The 18,240-nt window shown below is 36.9% G+C and overlaps 1 protein-coding gene across 1 annotated transcript; it reads right to left on the reverse strand.

Annotated features, from left to right (window-relative positions):
* Window positions 1–316: 316 nt before the first annotated feature.
* LOC143847214 (WRKY transcription factor SUSIBA2-like) lies at window positions 317–17,485 on the reverse strand. The gene is made up of 5 exons (XM_077355958.1): window positions 16,359–17,485; window positions 10,721–10,903; window positions 3,950–4,797; window positions 3,188–3,346; window positions 317–1,308 (listed from the first exon to the last, which is right to left on the reverse strand). Exons 1-5 carry the CDS (start codon window positions 16,716–16,718, stop codon window positions 609–611), a joined length of 2,250 nt encoding a protein of 749 aa, XP_077212073.1. The 5' UTR covers window positions 16,719–17,485; the 3' UTR covers window positions 317–608.
* Window positions 17,486–18,240: the final 755 nt, after the last annotated feature.

An 18,240-nucleotide genomic window follows, 5' to 3' on the forward strand; every position in this document is an offset into this window, starting at 1 on the left:
CTCCGCTTTGTTAGAATCCGCTAAATTAGTTGGTCCAGAGAATGACAGCCTTGTAGACCCATTATCATCTACCGTCGATGACTGATGGCCTATGATTCTCTACGCTTAAACCGTCAAAATTGAGCTTCAACTACCATGGCACAGGGGGGCTCCAAACCTGAGAAATGGTTCTTTGATTACTACCTTAACATATCACTCTCCACCAATGCCAGAGATCAAAAGGGATCAGAAGCAGAGACAACTCTGAATGGAGGCACATGGTTTAAATGCCGATGCAACATAGAAAAGTCACAATAAAAGCAAAAAAGGCCTCTGCTAAGAGAATATCAATAAACTTTGTAGGCAAAAATAATAATAATAATTACAGATGCTGTATGTATATCTGTAGTAAATAAACAAGCTTTTATCATCACAAACAACCAAAGGACATTTAAGACAGCATCTGCTGAACTTGGTACAAGCCTGTTGAGCCCATCCTTAGGAGGGTTCAGCTTGAGAAGCAAACAAAATTTTATAACTCCAAGGGTTTGTTCTTCAACCGCAAGGTCGGTGCGTCAATCCCAGCATACCGACAAGAAAAAAAGAAGAAGAAAGAAACAAAGAAAATTTTATAATGGATATCCTCCCATAATCTGCCGATATAAAGGCGGCGATGCATTATGGTTGATGGGAGGCCGAGCCTCAGATATGGAATCATCCATCTGCTCTTGCTTCGGCCTTAGGAACCCCATGTCAATATCTTTAGGATGCAGCCCAAGGTAAGACTGAGAAACACCGACGGATTTCCCATTGTTGAAATCAAAGCTGGGCAGCATAAGGTTTGAAGGCCGGTGGAGACCCATAGGAAATGAAAGTGGGAACTCTGGAACCACTGGTCCTACAGAAGCTGCTTGATGAGCTTCATTGTGTCCTAAAGAGGCGAAAGACATGGGTTGTAAGGGTGGTAGATTCATTTCAAAACAGGGATGAGACCCCAGTTTTATATCACCAGTAAACCTCCCAATATAACCCGATTTTAAGTATTCGTTACTCAGTTCAAGTTTCCTTTCGAAACGAGGGGCAAGATCTTGAACTTGTAGTTCACAGTTAGGGATGTTGGCGGACCCAGATAAGGGCCTGGTGCTCTGAGAATTTGAGGAAGGTGGTGGATTTCTACCACCAGAGTTCATTTGATTGTTGTTTCTGGCCGCAGGTACTTCATGGTTGTGTTTTCCCTCGTAAGTAGTGATCACGGCCTTCAGATCATGTGAGGCTCTTTCCACGTGCTTCCTCACGGAACACCCGACATTTGTGCACTTGTAGTAGCTCCTGTAACAGCAAAAGGTTGCAAGTGAAAAAGATTTAACTAGATAAACTATGGTAAAAAAATGCTACGAAATTAAAGGTAAAGTAATCGTTGTAAAAACAGTAGCACTTCAAAGCGATGGTTATTTGCAACCTAGTTTTGTTATTTGGTTCAAGTGAGCATAGTTTCTAGACCTCAATGTCACATTATGTTTCATACAGATGAAAAATTTCACCTATTCACCAAAAAAGTGACGTGTGGGTGTTGGACATGTACATGCAAGGGTGTCACGGCGCCTTTAAGTCACGAGCATGGTTTAAAATTTAGGTTTCGGTTTCAGTCGCCATGGAAATGGAAGCTTGTCAGTTTCGGATCAAAATTTCAGTGGAAATCCAATAAAATCAGGGATACAAATGCAAACGATAGATTATTTTTTTTTGAAACGATACGCAAATGATAGAATTTAAAGATGAAACTTCATGAAATGCTAGAATAAGTACAAATACACACTTAAAACTACCACATAAGCAAGGCAGATATCTATAACGGTTTGAAAACATCGAACACGTAATGACATGCACTGTCGCCTAAATTCCGTTTCATTCATTGTTTAGTTTTGGCAGCTGGAACGGAACATTTCGGCGTTTCGTCCGTTTTGTTCGAAACTTTTCGTTCTGCTACATAGAGGGAATTTTTTTTTAAAATAGTAAAAAATATGAAAAAATCAGAAATTGTTAGAAAAAATATAAGAAACAATTAAATGAACAAAATATGTAAAAGCTCCAACATTTACTTAAAGGAAAATCACTATCAGCTGAAATGCCCGTATTGACCAGTGCTTGACAAAATGAAAAAAATTTAGAGAACAAATTATGAGATTTTTTTACTGGACATTTGGGATTTAATAATCTCTAGACATGATAGAATTTATGAATTTTTAAAATTGAAAAAATACCCCATCGTTTGAAAGTTAAGATTTTGACGCGACTCATTTTCTTTGAGTTTTGTACTATAACTGGAAAGTTGACTTTTATCCTTTTTTATTTGGGTCCTGAAACTATTTTTAATAGATCCAAATGGGGGGCATTCCCTTATTTACATGTAAATCTTAAGTAAATCGACATTTACTTAAATGACTTTACATGTAAATACTAAGAAGAAAAGAGAACCAAGAAGAGATGAGAAAAACATAGAAATAGGGAATTCCTAACGAAACAGGGCATTCTGCCTGTTTCTTCTGGAATTCCGGCCGGAACGACCGGAATTTGGATCCGAACAGAAAATATGATCGTTCCGTTCTGGATTTCGAGCCAGAACCGGAATTCCAGTCCGTTCCAGCCGAAACAGAACGGAATTTATAACTAAAACCGTCGCATATAAGAAAATTTAGTACATACCAAATTTCACATGTAATTCATATAAATACAACTATATAATACATATTGATATAGTATAACCATTCAAAAGTAAAATTGATATAGTATACCTCTATTACACTTACGAATATGGTTTATGCATTTCGCTCGTTTTGGTTTTGGTTTTAGTGGGGATGGAAACAGAAATATTTTGGCTGAGTCGTGTCGGTTTGGGTGGAAATTTAAAACCACGGTTATGAGTAAAACCAAAATGATACATTACCAACTATTGTTATAACCTGAAAGACCACAGAGCAAAGATAAACACAATGGCAAAGTTATGCAAGAAATTCAGCTTCCTCATCTTTGAAAAAAAAGGTTAAATATATCTAGGCATGTCCTCAACGATTCAAGGAAAAAAAAATTATAGGCGACAATTCTGTATCCTCATTAACTAGCAAGCACGAGCACAAAAATTATGAGAATCGCATTAAAAACAATAGTACTGCTTATATATACAAAATGAAAGCTGTACGAACACAGTTACCTAGGATTTGGATTTCCTTTAACCACTTTCTGCCCATACTTGCGCCAGCGATATCCATCATCAAGAATGTCCACTTCACTATCTGTTTGAACAACTACTCTTGGTTCACGAACAGCTCTGGATGCCAAATTTGTTTCTATCAAACAGCTGTCTTTCTTCCTGAAAAAATAGAACATCGGAAATTATTACATGCCCAGATTTATTCATAGTGTAACCAGATTTCTGATAAAAATTAAAATGACAAAGGGTTTAAAAGTATGTAGCTAACCAAACATCTCTGTTCCAATCACTGTTGGTGTAACTTAAGCATGGTTTTAAATTTCGACCGAAATCCGAATGGTGATTTCGGTGGAGACCGACACCGAAACCACACAAAACCGAAATGGTCATTTATTTTGGCCGAAATTTCGGTTTTTCCGAAATTTGACATAAAAAATCTTTTTTTTTACATATTAATTTAATATTTCACCGAAATTTCGACCGAAATTACCGAAATTTTGAATTTTCAAGGTCCGAAACCGGTACCGAAACTGAAATTTTAAACCTTGAACTTAAGGACCTGATTGGATTCCAGGAATTTTTTGGAAAAGTTGGGATAGGAAATATTTCTAAAATTTCCTAATTTTTTTTACACATGAAAAGATGTAACTTTAGAGTTGAGTGTAGGGTTTTAGCTTTTAGGGTTTAGGGTTTTTCTTGCAATCCAAACAGGGCCTAAAAGTAAAAGTAAAAAAAAAACTGCTTCCAAAGTTCACAAATAACCTTCTTTTTGACTCAGACTCATCATCTTCGCCATCATCTCCAAGTGATATGCTTCCTTGTGTAGCCCCGTCGTCGTCGTCATCAGGACTAGCATGAGTAGATGAACGCTCAGGATTATCTTCTGATTCAAGTACACCTAAATGCTTCAATTGAGTAGTTGACAGTGGATCTGAAAGCTCAGTTACAACAGAGGTAGATGAAGTCCTCTCTAAACCATCCGCCATCCAATCCATACCAACTTTGACACATGATGCAGAGCCCTCAGGCGGTATCTCTAACATATCATTGAGTGGAAATGTTGATCCAATTGCTGAGCGACGACTAGGCTGAGGTTTTGGGTGACTATGAGTACCCTTATAAATAATTTCAGTTATTTGACCATCGTGTGAGCGTTCTACCTTTTTCTTCACCTGACAATTTGGATGAGTGCATTTGTAATAGCTTCGCGGAAACTCACTACCTTTTACCTGTTTCTGCCCATACTTTCTCCAGTTATATCCATCCTCTGATGGCCTTCCCATTCCCAATAAAGGATATGGCCCTTTCTGGTCCTCTTCCAAAAGTTGCTGCGACCCCACATCTTCTCCGTGGGATGTCTCTTCATGCTGTGGTGGTTGGTCATTAACACTGGGAGAGCAAGCTTGCAAAGTAATGGGGTTTACCTTTGCCATCAAATTGTTGGATCCATCAAGATCAGAGAGGGATTCATTAGCATAGTTCTTTGTCATACTTTGTTGCAGAAAACCTCCTTGACACTCAATGTCAACTTTTGATTGCATTTGGTCCATAGATTGATTGTTGAGATCAGCCATCCCAAGATGTTGCGCCGGATTGGTTGTGGAAGAAACCTAATGAAATCAAGAACAATAAGCAAAGAAAAGTTTTTGTGGATGAGGTGGTGCTTTTTTTTACTCCATATTAACAAGCACTTACCAGTTAGCACTGGAAAAAAATTGATAGATTGTAGAAAGCATCTAAACATGCTTAAAGCATCCCAAGTATCCCTACATAATATTGTTACCAGAAGTGAGAACACTAACTTTAACTTGAAATTTAGTCACTTCTGCTCCTAAAAGTTCTCCAAGAAAACCCGAGAACACTAGGTTTGCACCAAAGTGGTATCAGAGCTAGGTTCACATCAAGAAGTTACTCTCATCCAAACAAATGACAATGATACTTTTCTCTTGTCACAGGAGAACTAAACCACCCACAACTATGGCCTGAAATGACCACTGAAGGGAGGGTGGGCAAGAAGGGTCTCCTTAGATAAGAGAAAATGAGAGTAGGGTTGGTTGTATCAAACCCCAAACAGAACAGCTTGTGTTTCCCTCCAAACAAGTATCATTGGATGAAATCCAGGTGATTCTATTTCTCAAAACTTTTCCAATAAGGATACATTTCACGTTCTTGGTTGATCTTAACATTTTTTCCCTTTTTTCCTCCACAATGACAACAGACAATCATTTATTTCCAAAGACAAACGACAAGAGATGACACCATTACTGCAACAAAGTTGAAGAAGCCACTCATAAATAGTCTGTTTCTTTCAAAATAGATAAATAAAAATACAATATTTTTCTTTTTCTTTTCACCCAATTTTCATTTTTAATAGAAAAATTGTCAGTGACTTCCACTAAGGTGCTAATAGTGCTACAGGAATTTGCTGAAATCATGTCCAATGGGTGGGTGGGCACAAACAGAGGGAATTTGCTGAAATTTTTTGGCTACATATCCTGACACGACTATGTTTCGGAAGTTTGCTCTAACTTAGATGAAGTTCACCATGCAAATTAATATTTACAATGCTTAATGAATGACTTATACGAAGCTGGGAAGCAGCATGTATTGAACAACCATGTTTTCTATGTGGACATGAGATGCCTATTAACCACGAAGAGAGAGCTTCTGCAACGGACTGTATGTGCCACCCAATGCTCAGAAATGAAGTTAAATGGAATCGGGAGTGTAGTTTCTATTTATAACTAAACATTTTTCTCTGTATGATGATAAAGCATACAAAGGGTCCTTCAGAAATGAAAAGCACTCCCAAGATCACAGATTTTGCGAGGTCCAAGTTGCACCGCTATAAAGCGACAAGTTTTAGAAAAGGTGAAAAAAGAAAAAAAAAAGAAAAAAGGAAGAGAATAATGATGTGGGTGAAAGAGTAAAGTATCATTGAAGGAAGAAACTCGTCAGTTGTGGACAAAGGCTTTTCTTGAAGAACAACAATTATAGAAAGAGGAACTTGATCAAGAAATAAAGCGTTTCATCCAAAAAAGAATGAGGATTTCTGTTTCCTTAGTTTTAAAAGAGTCATGGTTTTAAATTTCCCCGAAATGACCAAAATGTTTCTATTTCCATCCCCACCGAATAAAATTTACATGATTTCTTTTTATGTCATTATTTCCCCGAAATTTTGACCGAAATTCCAAAACTTGACTGAAATTCTCAAAATTCGACCGAAATGGTCAAAACGACAAAAAAATATGGAAAGATGTTATTATTTTCATTTCATTTAATTTAATTAATGCAGAGGTAGGCAACATCATTGAACTGCACAGCAACGTAACTGTATCTTGTGCATCGGATGTCAAATCGGCATGAGACCAAGTGACCAACAATACCACGTAACTCTATGTGGTACTGAGTCTATTGACATAGAGTTGGGGTTCTTAGAGGGGAGACTGGTCATTGTACTTATACTTCTTTACATTGTACTTCTTTATTGATTATATTATTGTAGACATGTGCGACAACACATGTCACTAGATGTTCGATGCGATTGAGTCATTATGGATGATTCTGTTGCTTATTTGATGATTTCTAAGTATTTATGTGTGTTTATTCTAGCATTTCCCAAAGTTTCATCTTAAGAATTCATCATTTGCACAAGCCTCTTACGAGATTAAAAACTTTCATCATTTGCATATGTTTTCCCACGTGTTTCCTTGAATTTACAAAATTTCCACTGAAACCGAGATGTTTCCGTTTCCGTGATGACCGAAACCGAAATTTAAAACCTTGGATGGAGTTCATGGATGTTCTAGAAACCCACTACCAAGGTAAACCCCGCTGTAGATGCATTGCAAATGCGAAAACTCTCACTGTTTGAAAAGAACCCTGAGAAAACCTCACAACACAAATATAAGTAGAAGAACTTGTCAGCATATGAACCGATATTACAAGAGGCTGTTGATCCAAGCCAACATACCTACCAAAAAAATGAACTTTTGTCAACAGAAGAGGGATGTGGTTTGACTTGATAAAACTCAATCAAAAGCTGTGAGTTCACTAGACTAATGTAGTACATCTTTGGTTTTATTTAACAAATAAAAAAGGTCATGACTCACCAAGCCATGCCAAAACTAAAAAAAGACTCAAACAAGTTGGAACATTTTATATACGCTAAGAAAAAGTGGCACCAACAGTGGTAATGAAAAAGGGTCAACTATGACGAATGACGGGGTGATTCAGAGAGTACATCAACCTTGGTACCGACCGGAAGAATATATTCTTCAATGAACGACTAAAGTTACTATGCCTACTACCCCTATTTTGCCATCTGAGAGACGGGAAATGTGCAACTTAAAGAAGGGAGTTTACAAACTCAAGTTACCTCCAATAGTTTGGTCGGTCATTCTATGGTGCAACAGTAAAGACTGGATTCAAGAGGAACAATAATAATCATCTGGTGTTTGTGAAGGGGCGGAAAAAAAGGCAATACAATTTACTGTATAGATGATATTGTCCTCATCAGGAATACAAACTCAATGACACAATTAAAGAAACACCCGGGCGAAGTAATTGACATCAAGAATCTCAAACAACTAAGATACATCTTGGAAACTAAACTGACATGATCTGAAAAGGGAACTTTATTCCCACCATAATGATGCACTTGACCTTTTATAAGAAAAATGTGAACTGGGAACAAAACCGATACATTACTTCCTTCTTCTTCTTTTTGAAATGGTATCGATACATTACTAATGGAGATGAAATATTGGATCATCGTCATAGTCTTGATATCTGAGACAACTAGATACATCTGGGGGATTAAAGTGAAACGATCAGAAGAGAGATCTCCATTCCCAACATAATTACACACAACCTTTCATAAGAAAATGCCAATTGGGAGCTTATCCTATGGATTCCCCCAGGGAAACAAAATACCACATCACCATTTTAGTCTTGATGCTGGAACATTGCAGTGATCCTAACTCCTAAGTCTATCACTGCAGGACAGCTCATTTACTTGACCATTGCTATACTAAATCTAGTAAAAGGAAGGAGACCTAAGAAGTTTATGCACACTCTAAGAATTCTACATCCAGCTCCTCCTGTTAATAAGATCCTTAGGTATCTTTAGTCCTTTGTTGTATGAAAGAAATGATATGTTCCTCATGGGCAATAGACCAGCGTAGTTTCGCTATGAAAAGGTAGACTACACATGGTTATTATATTAGAGGAAATATGGAAAGATACAGTCGATGGTGATAGATCTAGTACAGAGGCAAATTATCAAAGCAATGCACATGTAGCTTGTGAGCTGATTTGGCTGAAGACTCATTATGATTGAGATCTAACAGGTGTCTTCCACCCTATAATTTAGTCAACACTTTGAATTAAGTTATCCTACTCGGTCGAGTAGATAAGCTTATCTACTCAGCTTATCTACTCGGTCGGGTTAAAAACAGTATGGGCCCACATTGTTTGGGTGATCCAAACCATTCATTTAAAAGGTCGTTACCTGGATAGGGTGTCCACAAAAAATCAAATCCATAGGATCATCCTAGCCCACACAAAAGTGAAGGGAAAGAAACCATTTTTTCCCTCCATTTTTGGATGGGTTACGATGATCCTATGGATCTGATTTTTTGTGGACACCCTATCCAGGTAACGGCCTTTTAAATGAATGGTTTGGATCACCCAAACAATGTGGGCCCCCACTGTTTTTAACCCGACCGAGTAGATAAGCTTATCTACCCGTCCGAGTAGGATTATCGCTCAGAAACCTTTATCTGATATATATATATATATATATATATATATATATATATATATATATATATATATATATATATACCCGTCCGAGTAGGATTATTGCTCAGAAACCTTTATCTGATATATATATATATATATATATATATATATATATATATATATATATATATATATATATATAGTAAAAAACCCCGTGCAATGCACGGGCCGACAAAGAACTGTACGGACCACATCATAGGTTGATCCAAACCGTCCATGTGATGGAACACAACATCAATAGGTTGTGCCCGTAAAATCATTTCCATAAGCTGATCCTAGCCCTCCAATTTATAGAGGTTTCCATAATCTGTTGTTCCGTCTGAAGGTGCTCGGAATTTGTAAATATTTTTACAGGTGTGCGTAATTCGTAATATCCTCAAAAAATTAATAAGGGAAAGTAGTTTTTTCGTAATTGTCATATTTTGAAACCTCTTCTTTGTAGTTTTTTCCGTAATTGTCATATCCAGGTACTGTCCGTAATTTCCCTCCCAAACTTTACTACGTAATGATTATTATTGCTAGCTTCTTTCTTTATGTATTACTGCTAGCAACCTTTCAAGAAATAGTATTTCCGTGCAGTTTTTCATCACATCTAATAAGACAAATCTCTTAATACATACAATTGCAAAGGATGGGCGAGACATAGCGTTTGGAGAAGGTGGCTAGCAAATCAAGATTCGAAATTACCAGCCAAGTGTTAATGCCACAGATTTTGCAAATAATTCCGAACATTCATACCTTTTTCACCCTCACATAGATAGTATGTACAAATATATGGGGAGGGCGAAAAATGATAAAAATCAACCACATTGACGTGTTAAATGGACAAAATTCTCTCATTTTCTCTTCTGCTATATATATATATATATATATATATATATATATATATAGAGAGAGAGAGAGAGAGAGAAAACATTCCTACACACTTGTGTAGGTAAGTTACCTACACACTAGCTTAAAATACAGTGGGGGCCCACATTGTTTGGGTGATCCAAACCATTCATTTGAATGGTCCTCACATAGATAGGGTGTCCATAAAAAATCAGATCCATAGGATCATCCCAACCCTACGAACTATGGAGGCAAAATGGACGTGTATAAACCTTCACAAATTAGTCCATTTTTTGCCTCCATAGTTCATAGGGTTGGGATGATCCTATGGTTCTGATTTTTTGTGGACACCCTATCTATGTGAGGACCATTCAAATGAATGGTTTGGATCACCCAAACAATGTAGGCCCCCACTGTATTTTAAGCTAGTGTGTAGGTAACTTACCTACACAAGTGTGTAGGAAATGTTTTATATATATATATATATATATATATATATATATATATATATATATATATATATATATATATATATATATTGTAGTCATGTATGCATGTTTTGCTTAATAAAGAAACACACGAGGCACATGTGATAGCCTCTCTCCAAAAACATTCACTTTAGTTCAACAGGACTGAGAAATGCAAGTTGTTATGTAGTTATGGACGTTATGGTCCTTCGCATCATTGCACACGAATCAGAACAATAAATTCTACTTATTGGATGAATTTGTAGCATTTTGAAGTTACAAATCAAGAGTTCCTCGACCCATGATTAAAATTTAATAAAATACTGCAAGAATCATAATTGAATGTGTTGATTTTACACCAACTTAAATGAAGGCAATATCAACACTAGTGCAAATCAGTAGAGCATCACATAAATCACAATAACAATACCTGGTTTTCAGCACTTGAAAGGCATGACAATGAAACAAGATCTACATGAGGATTGAAAATGTATGAGGAATCAACAACCTCAGACTTGTCCTTGTCTGTATCATAAGTTACTGAAATTGGAATTGGGCTTTCATGGCTGAAGGATGGGAATGGAAATGTTCCAGTTGTTGGAGATAGTTGTGCCTGCAACAATATGATCCATAAAAATTGAAAATGGATGGCATTGTAATAGGCTTGGTTCAAGGGGAAGGTATTAGGTTCAAAAGGTAAAGCATTGCAAGTAAAATCCCACGTAAACAAACCAAAGATTCTGTGCATATTAAAGCACTAGTCATAGTAAAATGGATGGGAAGGTCCCTACTGGCATTGATCCAAAAGAGTGTCAATGCAGAAAAAAGAACATGGTTTTGAGGCAAAAAGAAATTGGCATGCAATATTCATAATTTAAGCAACATTTCCATTGGAGAGATGAACATAAAGGCTGAGATTTTTCATTTTTCTAACTATTTTAGTCACGGAGCTCTGAGACATCATTGAGATGTGGCTGACTTCAAAGTTCAAACTAAAGATTCTCAAATCTGGTACTTTATTATTACAGATCATCAATGGAGTTGCAACCACTGTTGCTATGGGTGGGCTACATGATCTCCTACTTATAGCTTATGAAGTGATGAAATAAGAGATTTGTTTGGCTCCTACCCTACAACTTGTTGGATTGGGGAGTACATGTTATTAAGAAGTGAATAGAATATTAGTTACCATTTGAATAGAACATTAGTTGCCATTTTTTATGCATGTCAGAGAAAAAATACTCACTCATCAAAATAATAAAATTAGACTGTTATTATGACATGTCATAAAAAGACACAAATTTGATCACTACAACACATTTACCATAAGATTGTTCATGGCATTATAGTTGCATTGCTAGGTCAATCGAGTCAATGTGTTGAGCAACTATTGTTTTTCCTCATTTTATAGTGGGACTGTTATGACAAAATTATTTTTCTTCTCGTGGTTTCTTTGCCATTGGATCCCGGATGGTTAGAGTTCGAATGGACATGAATCTCAACACCTAGGATTGGACGAATACTCCGATTTGGATCCACTTCAATTTGGACCTAAGCAAATCGTGACTTGAACATGGGTGGAACTGATTCGAATTCGTCCAGTAGACACCCCTAAAAACATCTTGCCATTTCCTAAGAATTTGATTCATTGAATATCCACAAAACTCTTTCTTATTCATCGTCCAACTTGCCACTGAGAATTATTCTACCAAGCAACTGAACCCAAAGAGTCACACATAACGATCCAAGTCAAACAATGCACCGACTCTCCAAGAGACCCACGCGATGGATGCCAACAGAACCCAATTCACACAAAAAACAACCACACTTGAGACATTTGAGACCTGCAATCGAAGAATATCCCCCAAAATCGTTTATATTCATCACCTAACGTGCCACAGAAACTTAATCTTCACAGCAACTGAACCCATGGAAGTTCACATATCGTCAAAGGTACGAGCACTCCTTTACCCACATATTGGTCATATTACGGCAAAGGGGATCATCTCCCAAATCATACCTAATAATCCAAGCCATCTGATGCACCGACTTCCAACTTTCTAAGAGACCCGTGACAAATGCTGAGAGAAGCCAAGTCACACCAAACCAACCACACTTGATACCTATTCACAATTGCCACTTTGCAATGGGGGGACAAATGATCAACAAATTCTTCCTCTCCCAAGCACATGACGCACCTATTCGCCATCCGTAACTTGCACCTCTTCAACTCATGGGCATATAATAGCTACCCAGATTATATATTTACAACATACATAACACGGTAAATAACATAAATTACCTACGCATGGCATTTGGACTTTGTGATACATTTTTGGTTTGTTGTTCCTAAAGATCCATGATGGGGCTTCAAGCTTGATAGAACCTCATGGCAGCAATATGAAAACATTATATCCAAGATGCTTGCTGTTATTTGACTAGCATCTAAGACTAAAATTCATCAAAAAAGTAGCCATTTCTATTCTTTATAGATGATGAATTATCGACCTGTTGTGGACCTTGTGGTTGAGGTGAAACCTATAGATCGCAAGTTAATATTGTGTCCCTTTGCTCAACAAGCGTGTCCTTTACTTTGCAGAAAACTTGATTAAATTGTTTCCTCTCAAAGGGGTCAAAGTGGGCCCTAAAGGTGTCTATTTGCTATGAAAATTGGAGAGTAATGATTTAATTTACGGGGATTTGTAGCAACCCTTAATCAGATTAATTTTAAGAAGATTTTATGGGGCATATCATGTTAAAATGTAAAAAGAGTTTTGGGCTTTCTAATTTTGACATGGATTGATATTAGGATTTTGGAAAAAACCTTGTAGTCCAAGCCAAGTCAAGAAATAGGCAGTATTTTAGAAAGGTTCTAAGAACTGCTCTAGTTGAATTCTACTTGGTAAGCTGAGAATAGAGTTGCTGGCTTGCATTCCAACGCATCTAATATTAGTATTTTGATAGAATTTTATGGAGAATCAAAGTCCGACTTGGGTGGGATGTTCTTTTAGGGGTGAAAAGGGGACATTACTGGGAGTGTTATTCAGTCCTATAGGAGTTAAAGATGCAATTGAGACCGACACATATGCTTTTCCTATGGGTTTGTTCTTTTTAAGAAAAAACAGCGTGGTAAACCAATGGTACTTGGATACTTGTGTAGGCATAACGTACAGTGCCCAACACGTTATGATACTGATACTCAGATACTCGGATATTGCGTGGGTATTTTTGTTGGTCTAAATAATTATAATGTTCAAAACAAATGTCACTGTCTTCGAATTTAATATAATTTTTTTTACCTGTTAGTGAGATATTTGTAATTATAATTTTGAACATGTGTCTTATAGATTTTTTTATTTTTTTTTGAATGTTCATGTGAGTCTTATAGATGCTATTTTAAAATTACGACTAGTTCCATCTTGTAAGTTTAATATAGTTAATTTTTTTAATTTTTTTCAAAAAACAACATAATTAAGTTTTATAACATTTAATTTATACATGTCATCTATCTTTTCTCATGGTACAGGGCCTTGCATCCGTACTTGTGTCATAGAATTTGGACAGTGCCTAGCATCTTCGTTTCATGTCCGTGTCTGTGTCTGTGTCCATGTCTGTATCCGTATTCATATTTGGGTATCATATATCATAGGGGTAGCCTTTTGCTGGAGGGCAATTCGTCAAACAGGATTAGTTGGTGTGCACATCAAAATCTAGGGCCATGGAGGCTTAATCACATATTAAACATAGCAATATTAGCAAATGACGAGATGTTCCATTTGTTTACATTATTAGAGAAGCCAATTGATGGGGGTTGTCCTTCACGAAAATCATAAAGGAGGGTTAATTATGAGTGGGATCCATCATACGATCATAAGTGTTTTAGGATTTCCTTTATTGCAAGGGTACATCCTTTATTTTTGTTTTTTGGATTGAGGGCCAATTTTATAATTTTGTTTAAGTCATTTATGGTCTTGACTCTTGAAAGTAAGTGGTTGAAGTCATTTATGGTCATGGAAGTCTAAGTGTTTAATCATCTATGCTCTTGAAAGTAGTGTCTAAGTCATTTATAGCCTTGAAAATCGTAAGTGTTTAGATTAATCTAGTGATTGAATTCTCTAGGTCCTCTCAAAGTTATTGTGAAAGTTATTAGTCACTTTAGTCTTGTTGTATTCCCGAGTATTCTAAGCCTCTCTATTTAAAGGCTTTTTATAAGCATTTTAGAGCATGGATGATGAATTGAAAAACAGATTTCTCTTGAAACCTTGCAAAACAGGGATGTGATATCGCTAGTCTAGATGTGAAGCCTTGACATCGTATGGTGTGATGCCTTAGTAAAACCATCGGTGTGATGCCTTAGGTGTAGTTGGTGTGACTCCAACAAACCTATCCTTCTCACTCTATTTCAATCAAAGGTACTTATAAATCCATTCGCAGAACAGTTCAGTTCTTATTTGCAGGTGAATTAAATTTAATATCAAACCGATTTGTAGTTTTTCTTCTTCCTAGTCATCTTGGTTTGTTTCCTTCCCAAATCCAATCTCTTGAATTATTTGAAATTTGTTTCAAACCCCAAGGACGGCTCAACTTTTGAAGTTATTGCATCTTTTTCATTGTTACTTCCCGCTGAAATATTGGAGAGGCTTGTTGCCCACTGGACAATCACAGAAAAGATTTGCCTTTAAATGTAGTGCGTGTCGGTAGAAAAACTTTTAAACACTCTCCTATTCCTTTCTCTCCAGATTAACCAAAGCACCAAAGCGCAGTAGTCAGGAAAAGATTCCAAAGGACTATATCTCTATAAAGCCAAAGGGCATATTCCCAATCCCAACCCTCAACCGGCACAAAACAATCGAAATGTTTCTGTTTCCATCCCCACCGAAAACAAAAACAAAATCGAAACGGCCGAAATTCATAAATCAAAATTGCAAGTGTAATAGTGGTATACTATATTAGTATGTATTACATAAGGGATTTGCTAGGGACCATTACAGAAAAGTTTTTCATGGCTGGCTGTTGAATGGAGAGCATCCACGTAATTATATTTATGTAATGGTCCCTAGCAAATCCCATTACATAATTATATTAATATAAATTGCATGAAAAAAGTGGAGCATGTATTGTGTAATATTTATATGAATTATATGTGAAATTTGATATGTTCTAAATTATAAAACATACGCAGTGCATTTCACTAGGTGTTCAAAGCTTTTAACCATTATAGATGATTGTCTTGCGTATGTAATGGTCTCTAAGTATGTATTGTGCTTATTCTAGCATTTCTTGAAGTTTCATCTTTAAATTCTATCATTTGAATATGTTTTCTTGATTTTACAGGATTTTCCACCAAAATATTTCTGTTTCTGCAAAAAGACCAAAGGCGAAGTCTCAAATCTCACGCATGAATCTAAACAGACTCAGCATCAGCTATACACAACAAGCAATGATTGAGTAAGATTCATGGTCTATTAAAAAGATGGTCAACAATAAGGATATTATCAAGACTCACAGTCCAGCAAAAAGCCTCAACTCTCTGAGGGGCCTGAGAGTGCAGGATTTTCTAGCGGGCAAAGGGCTCGCCTGCCCAATCAGATGACCGTACAAAGAAAGGGCCAATAATTTACCCTTTGTAGCCACTGTTACAGGGATTCTTCTAAATGGGCGCAGATTCCGTATTGGACACGTCTCGGATTCCAATTCTTCAAGATTCTATGAGACACTTCTAGATCTATTTTACCTGTTGTTTCCGAATACTACTACCAAAACTTTACAATTACCATATATTTTGAATTTTACCCATCCTAATATTAAGTTTCTTAAACGAAGATAGAATATTATATCCACTTATCCTATTAAAATATTCAATATATTACTCGTTATAAACATATTATTACGTAAAAAATAAAATTTGAGAATTGATCATAACATTTTGACGAATCCATGAATCGTTCTTTTTTAGATTTGCCGAATCCGACACTTAATACCCGTACTAATGCAACATAGTTTGTAGCCCATCTCCAACAACACAGACCAAATGAAACAAACTTATTCAAAACACAAAGTGACATTACCTGAGAATTAGGAAGCATGACTGGAGAATCCAGCAATGTGCTAGGACTGACACCCAGCGGAAGTGTCAAATACGGCGAACGAACACCTGGCGAAGACAAAGGACTATCGGATCTAAACCTCGCAGTGTTCAGCCTCGCAGCATTGAATCCACACCTCGCAGCCCTTCTCTCTGCAATACTCCCTCCACTCTTCTTCTGCGAACTCGTCTGAAAATCATCCACCTTATCCGAAAGAGTAACATTAGATCCAGAACTCGAACCAAAACCATCAGATACAAAAGCAGAGAACAAACCCCTAGGGCTTGAAATCAGAGATCTCCAATCACCAATGGTAGAACTGTTTTCTTCTGTTTCTTCCATTACAAAGACTACTCAATCTCTACACGAATAAAACCTCATTTCCACCATTAAAATGACCAGCAAATCTCTCTACAAGAATAAAACTAATTATCCTGCATCAAAACCCTAACATTCTTTCAGCTCTAATCCCTAGGGTTTCTGAAATCTAAAAAATCAGCTATTTTAAAAACCTAGGGTTTGACGCTATAGAAATCGCGAACTTACACAGATGCAAAATCCAAAAAAATCTGAAAATTGGATACTCTAACATGAAAATCGCAGAAAAATTTCAGCAAGAATAAAACTTCGTATCCTGCATCAAAGCCCTAATATACCTTCAGCTACACCCCCCTTCACATATCTAGGGTTTCTAAAAGCACTCAAAAAGCAACGCTTTTAAAAAATTAAAAAAAAAATAAAAAATCCTAGGGTTTGAAGCTGTAGAAATGGCGAAATTACAGAGATGTAAAATAAAAAATAAGATCTGAAAAATTGGAGAGTCTTAGTCTTAAACATGAAAATCGCACAAAATCTGAGTTCATTAAAACAGAATAAGGTTGTTGAGATTCGTAAATTGTGAAAATGAGAGATTTATCTAAAAATAGAAATCCGTTACGGTGTAATATGTGTAATGAGCGTTTGGCATAAGATCCCTGGTTTTCGCCGGGAAATCTTTACGGGACGTTTTGGATGGGCTTCACACGTGTTATCCCCTGGTTGGACACCCTAATCTGTGCAGTAACAAACACTAACTGGTAAGGAGCACGTGTGTAACATGCCTTTGGCCACCTTATTTTCTACAATGCTGCTGTGGAAGACGGAGAGTCGAAACAGGAGTGGAACCCAACAAATACCTACATGCCACATGGCATGGGAGGGGTAGTTTTGCCATTTCAAGATATGAAAAGCCAAAAATCAAGGAACACGTGTGAATATGCCATTTGTTGATACAGGTGGGCCTCTGATCCAAACCATACATTTGATAGGCCTTTGCATATTATGGCTAGAGATTTGCTAGGCAATTTTGCGGAAAGCCATTTCGCAGCTGACTTTAGCAAGAGGGAACAGCCAACTCAGATGAATTAAATGAATAAGACAATATCTGCAGAAAAGTGAGGCTGCGGCTATTCTATCATGCAAAAGTCACCTGCGAAAAGGCTTTCCACAAAATTGCCTAGCAACTCTGTAACATCTTATAATATGCATTTTTAGCTAATGAATATGAACTGTGTAGTAACAAACACTTGGTGGTAGGGAGCATGTGTGTGACATGCCTTTGGCTACTTTGATATTTTATGGTACGGGTGGGCCCAATGAACGCGTGCATCTACGCCGTACGTTTAAATGATCCGGCTAATAAGCATGAGTAGTTTTGGAGGATGGTTCAGGGCATGTTCGGGAACCATGAAAAAGAATTCATGGAATATTTATTTACCCAAGGTGAGAGTGAGGTAGATAAGGGTTGGTGAGATAGAGATTGGAGGGGTAGAGAGGGGTGGTGAGATAGAGATTTGAGAGGAAGGTGAGTGAGGAGAGCATGGGA

The sequence above is a fragment of the Tasmannia lanceolata genome, unplaced genomic scaffold (genome assembly GCF_043159265.1).
Source record: "Tasmannia lanceolata isolate RefF3 unplaced genomic scaffold, GAP_Taslan_0.1 ptg000015l, whole genome shotgun sequence".
Taxonomy (NCBI): Eukaryota; Viridiplantae; Streptophyta; class Magnoliopsida; order Canellales; family Winteraceae; genus Tasmannia; species Tasmannia lanceolata.

Bases quoted from the DNA above. Each gene is read 5' to 3' on its own strand.
- LOC143847214 (XM_077355958.1), bottom strand. From the start codon at position 16,718: ATGGAAGAAACAGAAGAAAACAGTTCTACCATTGGTGATTGGAGATCT. The intron at 10,904-16,358 runs GTAATGTCACTT...ATATTGTTGCAG, and splicing joins TCATGCTTCCTAATTCTCAG to GCACAACTATCTCCAACAAC. The intron at 4,798-10,720 runs GTATTGTTATTG...TGATTTCATTAG, and splicing joins TTTCAAGTGCTGAAAACCAG to GTTTCTTCCACAACCAATCC.